The sequence below is a fragment of the Vigna radiata genome, chromosome 5 (assembly GCF_000741045.1).
Source record: "Vigna radiata var. radiata cultivar VC1973A chromosome 5, Vradiata_ver6, whole genome shotgun sequence".
NCBI lineage: Eukaryota > Viridiplantae > Streptophyta > Magnoliopsida > Fabales > Fabaceae > Vigna > Vigna radiata.
Window position 1 is genome coordinate 31,765,139 of NC_028355.1, and position 7,507 is coordinate 31,772,645.

At 34.6% G+C, this 7,507-nt stretch overlaps 1 protein-coding gene across 11 annotated transcripts; it reads left to right on the forward strand.

Annotated features, from left to right (window-relative positions):
• The first annotated feature begins 1,009 nt into the window (after positions 1-1,009).
• Positions 1,010-6,928, forward strand: LOC106762661 (transcription factor MYBS3). Of its 11 annotated transcripts, none has more exons than XR_002668031.1 (5): positions 1,010-1,663; positions 3,817-4,025; positions 4,503-5,065; positions 6,071-6,249; positions 6,513-6,928. XR_002668031.1 is itself a non-coding variant. In XM_022781434.1 (4 exons), exons 1-3 carry the CDS (start codon positions 1,345-1,347, stop codon positions 5,034-5,036), a joined length of 1,062 nt encoding a protein of 353 aa, XP_022637155.1. In that variant the 5' UTR covers positions 1,010-1,344; the 3' UTR covers positions 5,037-5,065; positions 6,416-6,928. The 11 variants fall into 11 exon arrangements, 5 of the variants coding, with proteins under 5 accessions (XP_022637155.1, XP_022637154.1, XP_022637158.1 ...); XR_002668032.1 differs by having other exon boundaries at positions 6,163-6,249; positions 6,416-6,928; XR_002668030.1 differs by having other exon boundaries at positions 6,163-6,249.
• Positions 6,929-7,507: the final 579 nt, after the last annotated feature.

Here is a 7,507-nt window from a genome sequence, read left to right on the forward strand (position 1 = left end):
TCAAATATTTCCGCACTAAAGAGTCAAAGTCAAACACAAAAAGCTTTGTCTTAGAATATTTTTAGAGATTGCAAAAAAAGGAAATCCTTATCCAAATAAATAATTATACTAGATAATTTTTTATTGAAAGAATACAACATAATACTACAGTCTCAGAATAATTATCACTATCTTTATTAGACAGAAGCATGTTTTAAGACGTAAATAGAAAGTAACTTTCAGATTTATTTTTTATTTTCTTCAAATTGTATTAACGAACCATTTTCATGACAAAAAGAGCTGATATTCATGCCATTAATTACATTTAAAATATTTTGTCCTAGTGGCTTAAATAAAGGAAAAAGTTGTAATAGTTTTTTGTCAAGCAAAGTGCGTTTTGTTTAACCAAACTTAACCTTATTTAGAACATTATATAAAGATTTTCTCTTTTGTTCATATTTTATTTTTAATAATATTTTTTAAAATTAAATATTTTTTATTTAGTCATTTCCTTTTTCAATTGAACTATTTTTTAAATTGAAATAATTATTTAATAAAATAAATAGATTTTGTCTTTTTGACTTAATTATATTTTATTATTATAAAAATGTTATTTTCCCCTTTTGACTTAACGTTGTGTAAACTGTAACTATTACTGAATATTAAAAAAAAAAATGTACCGAGCAGTGCAATATAGGCAATGTCATGGAAGCACTTATATTTATGATTAATCCATTTTTGACTGGCTCACTCTACAGGCACGTGTTTGGAGGTGTAATGTACGTGCCATCACGTGAGAACAACACGCTGCGATTTTTTTTTTTCTCTGCATGCTTCCACGAAACGGCTAATATTTCTCATTTAATAAGTATTTATGTAAATCAATTTATTATATTAAATTTTATGAGAAGGGATGTATATGATTTATTTATAGAGAATATAAATATAAAATAAGTGTAAAATAAAAATAAAAAGAATAAATTGAAGCCTAGGGAATGATGAGAGGATGAGATTGGAAGAAAAGGGAAAGGAAGGAAGAGGAAGCAGCGATGGAGCGCGTTCCACTAACACAAAATGATAAAAGAGGAATTAATTTAGAATTCCAGATTTAACCTCGAGGATATTCCTAAAACCCGGAATTATCCATCACCACCACCACCCTATTCTGTGTTTTACCTTAATTAACCAAACACATGCATTCTTTCCATATCCCTTTTCTCTATCCATCATAGTTCCAATTTCCTTTGGCATAACCATTTTATATTTTCCGTTCTTCTCCTTATTCCTCTTCTTCTCTTTTCTTCACTTTCTCCCTTCATCCATCCTTCCCTCCTCCCTGGACCGAGTCACGCGGTCAGGATCGGCATGACTCGGCGGTGCTCCCACTGCAGCAACAACGGCCACAACTCCCGCACCTGCCCGTCGCGGGGGGTGGGCGCCGGCGTCAAGCTGTTCGGGGTGAGACTGACGGATGGATCAATCATAAAGAAGAGTGCCAGTATGGGAAACCTTAACCTCGCCTCCACACACCACCATTCTTCTCCTTCTTCTTCCAACCTTGCCGCCTCCTCTCCCAATCCAAGCTCTCCTTGCTCTGACCCGCCCCATGAGCCCCAAGGTTACTTGTCCGATGACCCCGCCCATATCTCCACCTTCGCTAACCGCCGCGGTGAAAGAAAAAAAGGTTCTCATCGTTTCATTTCTCTATTTCTTTAACTTTTTATTTAGCCTATAATTGGAAATCGGAATCGGAATTGGAATTTATTTTATTTGTTGGTTTCACATTTTGTTTGTCCTGTTAGATTTGTTTTTCATTCCCTATTTGTGTTGTTTGAGGATTTCTTATTTCTTGCATTTCATAAATGTCTATGTTAAGTATCATGTTTTTTCCAATCTCTCCTGTCTTGGAACTAGTGTATTTTGGTTGTCTCGGCGGTGTTTTATGCAGTTGCTGGTCCTCCCAGTGACAATGGCTGTATTTAATGTCTTGATTGGTGGACAATTTGGATGAATGCGGATCATTTATTATACAGCGTGTATGATATCACACTCCAGTTGGGAGCTCATGGCATGCCCGTTCATTGAATTTGTATTTTTTACACTTCATGATAATAGTGATTAAAATAATATTAACTAATTCTTCCATGGGCAAGCAAGGGGTAGTATATTTCCGCATCCATTTAATTTATTTGGAATATGGGAACTTGGGGCATCCATTATGGTGCAAGCAAGTAAATGCGCTTTTTGACAATTACTGGCATTTCTGTCTTTATGGAATCTGTTCAAACCTGATTGAGAGTTTGTTGCTTGAGTCTAATTACCTCTCTAAGCAATGTTCTTGAATGGCTTAACTAGTTTAGTTACTGTTGTTTGTATGGCTGTTGCACATTTATTTGTTTTTGTAATTTTGGCAAACAGTAGCTTTTGTTTATTAATCATGATTTGCTTGATAATAGGCAGAGTTGGTGTCGTAATTAATTATCATGTTTGGCTTTAAGGTAGACACAATTATGACTTTTGGTTATTTCCCCCTTCGGACAGGGGACATACTTGAATGCTTTAGTAGTTTAATAGAAAAATCACATAGGGCTAAATGTATGAAGTATTTTCAAAGGGAAACTCAATCAAATTATGTTTATGCTTATTATTTGCATATTTATGTGAAGGTTTTAAGTTAACGGTTTATCTGAATGACTGGTGCCTTCTTTCATCTGAATGACTGCTGCCTTCTTTCATCTGAATGACTGCTGCCTCCTTTTGATACCAATTGTTGTGTAATAGCATAAATTGCATGACAACGTATTTTCAAGTGTTGAAATTTGTTGACAAATATTCATTGATATTCTCTGCCCAATTTCAAAGCCAACAATTTTGTTGATGATTTGCTATTCATCCTAAGGTGGCTTTGTAATGCAATTTTTTTTGCCGAAAATGCTATTTATTATTCTTGATATTCCGTTCTCTGTAGGCTATAGTTTGTTTAACTTGGACCCTCTTCTAGAGAGATTTTCAGTCACATGAAAACTTTAACTCTTGAATGACGATGTTCGGTTCTAATCAATGGTCAACAGATAGTTAACTTCAGTAAATTTTGTTACTTTTTTACAAGAAAAAGAAACGGATTCTTTACAATTTTACTGACAAGGAAACTGGTTTATGTACAGAAAACAACAGAAACAAAAAAAGGTAAAAAAGAGTATTTAATACGCATACAAACTCACTCATTAATTTTAGTTACAAAGGAAAGTACTATTCCCATGGTTTTTTTAGGGTCCATTTTTGAAATATATATATATATTTTTTATTTGAATTTTATATTTAAAGTTTAAGCTAACCTTAATTACTTTTTATTTTGTTATATACCCATATCTTTCTCCAAAGGAACATGAAACACACTTAAAAAGGTAGGAAGTAAGGTAGTTAGTTGAAATTAACTCTCTATTGACTCTAATCCCATTATGTCATACCTATTACCCGATCTATAATGTTTGCTACCTTGGTACTTAGTCCCCCTGTTCCTATTTAATGGTCACTTTTTGAAGGAAAAATTGTTCCTTTTTCTCTGTAATTTTAACATTTAAAATTAAGTTTTTGTTTCCTATTTATGCCCTTACTTCCAATTTGATCATGCATTGAAAATTGTTTGGAAAGAGAAAACTGATAGAAGTATAATAGTAACTTATTTAAAATTGTGTTGAAAATAAGGGATTAATGTTTTTCTTGATTTAGATGAAAGAATCTAAACAAGACATAGGGTGGGAGTACCTTATTTTCTCACATACCCTTTTGTGTCTGGTGATTGGATTACTTTATTCAGTATTTACTCGTTTGTTTTAGGTGTTGCGTGGACTGAAGAAGAACATAGGCTGTTCTTAATTGGTCTCCAGAAGCTGGGCAAAGGAGACTGGCGTGGGATAGCACGTAATTTTGTCGTAACAAGGACCCCTACTCAAGTAGCAAGTCATGCCCAGAAGTATTTTATCCGACAAAGTCATGCTACCAGGAGAAAGAGACGTTCCAGCCTTTTTGACATGGTTCCGGATATGGTTGGTTTTATTCATCTTATCACATCTAATTGGCACTCATGCACACATCTTATTATGCCTCAATGATTTCTAATGGAGGGAAAATTAGTGTCGTTCTTGCTTGTGCATGAACAGCCATACACGTGAATACATGCCATGTCGTCTCTGCTATAAGTTTAACAGTTTTTGTTATTGCCATCGCACATCTAGTTTCTTGTGAATACGTGTCATGTCTTTATTGAAAAACACCAAGGTTTTGCTTGGGTTGAATATCATGACAAATGACAACTTTATTGGACATTCAACTCTGGATTTTGCTTTAGATAAACTTTTCTGTTACTATGATGCACTTACAGTATTCTGTATTTTCAAAGTAAATGGGTCATCCTTGTTCTTGCTGGATACTGCCAATTAGTTATGCTCTAAGATTCTTTGTAAACGTAGCGGTGATACTTTTCCTCTGCATCTCTGGCTAACTTTTATTTTTAATCATGTCAGACTTCAGATCCACCTTCTGTGCCAGAAGAACAAGTTCTGCTTCCACCTTCTGAGAACTCGCAACCTTGTAATGGAAAATCGCAGCCTTCACTAAATCTCTCCCTCAAATCAGAATTTGAACCCATGGAAACTACTTCTCAAGAAAACGTGGAACAGACCAATGAAACTATGATGGGATCAAACGGACTGACATCAATGGCTCCTCATGGATTCTTCCCCACTTATTTACCTGTTCCATTTCCCATATGGCCATCAACTGCAACTCCTTTTGAAGAAGTTAAGGGAGGAGAGACATCCCATCATCAGGTCCACAGGCCAATCCCAGTCATTGCCAAGGAACCTGTGAATGTTGACGAACTCGTGGGAATGTCTCATCTCAGCATTGGGGAAACACAGGTACGTGATAGAGAGCCTTCCCCACTTTCCTTAAAGTTGTTAGGGGAACCCTCTAGGCAGTCAGCATTCCATGCAAATGCTCCAGTTGGTGGTTCGGATTTAAAAACTGGCAAGAACAAAGCAATTCAAGCGGTTTGAGCTTTTAAGGTCTGGTGAAGATAGCAGCAGTAATTAAGCCTTCTTTTGCTCTTCTTTTCATTTGTACTATCATATATAATTTTTTTTTCTGAGCCCTAGTGTTTAACCTTCCAATCAGTAGAGCAAGTTATATGGTGGCATGTAGCTCAGGTTAGATCAATTATTGGCAAATATTTATTCTTTCTAACTGTAAACAAATGAAGCTTTAATAATCAAATATCACCAGGAGGTCTTTGTACCTCTAGGTTTGGTTATTTAGGGTTAATTTTGATGAAGATTTCAACAAATAATTACACCGATTGACCAAAACAAAATAAAGTGAATTATGTAAAGTGAGTCTAATGTTTAGTAGTTGTTAAAATCAATTTATGCATAATTTTTTCTACTCGTTTAAATCTATACATACATTTAAAAATACTTAGGAATCAAATGTTTATTTTAATTAAACGGCTCTTATGAGTTAAAAAGTTAATCCAAATTGAGTCATAATTGTTGTCTAGCCATTGTTCCAGCTCTCCCGCCGCAGTAGATGTGTTGTTTGATGTACCAATTCGTATGTTTTGAAAAAAAAAACTGTATATGCTTTTAACAAGAATTTATGATTATATATATACGTGTAAATAACTAATAATTACTCTTGGATAGACCGAATTATGTGATTTGTCTAATGGATTATTCGAACTTGTCAAATGGAAAACTAATGGACTATTTTTAAAAGCTATATTATACGTCTCATTGAGGCTGTTTACCCATAGAAAGTATTTTTTTTTTTTAAATTTTGATAACTGAAATTTAGAATTACTATCAAAATCAATCATGAATAAAATAGTGTAATTAAGATTATATAAGTTTTCAATTAAAAATAACTATGATATCATTATTGATGCACGTGTTTCACAGATTCAGGATAGGAGTACACCGATTAGCGTATAGATAACACCAGGGACAATCAGTGGTTATCCCAAACATGACGTACATGTTCTGATGATAAGAGAGATTACTGTCTTGATCTTTCCAAACTTTATGTGTTGTAGGAATGTCCATGTTCTGAAGATATGATTTCGAAAGTATACAAAGCCTGTATAATATAATCCTTTGATGAACTCAATCGATTTATGATGTTCAGGATTTAGTCAAGCACCGGATTGTGTTTAACAAATCACAGAAATATTGTTTACTATGAGATCTCTCGACAAGTTCTCCCAAAGTATATGTAAGAACACATTGTCTGGAACTATCTCGTATTACATGCATTTTGTGTTGACAGCAGACTAGGAGCATTGTGTGGTATTATATATCATATCTTTTATAGAAAGGTTCATATTCATTACTGGTGGTTGAATCATGATTATTTGCTCCTTTTCCATGTTTGGTACAAGGATCTTGTGATGCTTTAGTGGCCATGCTTGTTGCTTTCAACAGTGTCGTCCACACAGTGGATTCTGTAGATGATTAGTAGAATTGATGCTTTTGCAGAACAAGAATAACCCCTTAAAGCCACTGAGAAGTGAGAAAGCAACCTCAGCAAAACTCTCCAAGATTGCATCAATTCTCACAGGCTCGATTATTCGACGATGAGAAAAGGAAAAGGAAAGGAAACAACTGCTATGCTTTTTCAGGTGCTGTGAGTGTGTGACATGAAATCCATCTCACGTCCCTTTCAATGTCATTGGATCTTCCTCGCTTTAGGAAATAGGAGATACAGACAGTGTTTTCTAGTGGTATGAAAATGATCACCAAAACAGTGCTTTCTAGTACTAATTAAAGCTTATTTTGTTTTGTGTAGTTAAAAACATATAAAGGTTAGTTGAAGACTAATAGTTTTGCTGAGGTTGATGATGGTGGGATTCTTATCAACATAGAAGATAGTGATAAGAGAAATAAAAGAAAAACAATCTCTGCTGAGAGACAGCAGATTCTAATCCTTTTTCCATTCGACTTTTTGGCCCTTTACAAAGAACAAAGAACCAGATGTGACCACATACATACAACACAAAGAAAGGAAGTAAATTACTCTGATATTCTTTCTGATTTTTTCAGATATTGCATACATTCTTTGGTCCTTTTTACCTTTTTAGAAACTGTTTTTAATTCTATGAAATGTGTCACCTAAAAAACACATTACAGCCTATATTCTACAAGGACTTATGGGATTATTATAAACATTTAAAAGACAAGAGTATCGTCTGTAATATCAACAAGTGACAGAAATTATTCCTGTAATTTTTTCTATAAGCTAGAGCTGTCAAAACGGATAACCCGGCTCGACCCGGCCCGGCCCACCACGGGTTGGGTACTTAGTGAGCCAACCCAACCCGGCTCATTTATTGGCGAGCCAGAAAAACTTGAACCCGGCCCGACCCACCACGGGTTGGTGGGTAAACGGGTTGGCTCACTAGCCCATTTAATTACATTTTTTTAAAATAAAAAAAATACAAACATTCTTTAATTTAAATTTAAACAATTTTCAC

What these genes read in the sequence shown, in the direction of transcription:
- LOC106762661 (XM_022781434.1), top strand. Translation starts at nt 1,345, where the DNA reads ATGACTCGGCGGTGCTCCCACTGCAGCAACAACGGCCACAACTCCCGC. An exon ending in CCGCGGTGAAAGAAAAAAAG is followed by an intron (nt 1,664 to 3,816) that starts GTTCTCATCGTT and finishes CGTTTGTTTTAG; the next exon opens with GTGTTGCGTGGACTGAAGAA. An exon ending in TTGACATGGTTCCGGATATG is followed by an intron (nt 4,026 to 4,502) that starts GTTGGTTTTATT and finishes TAATCATGTCAG; the next exon opens with ACTTCAGATCCACCTTCTGT.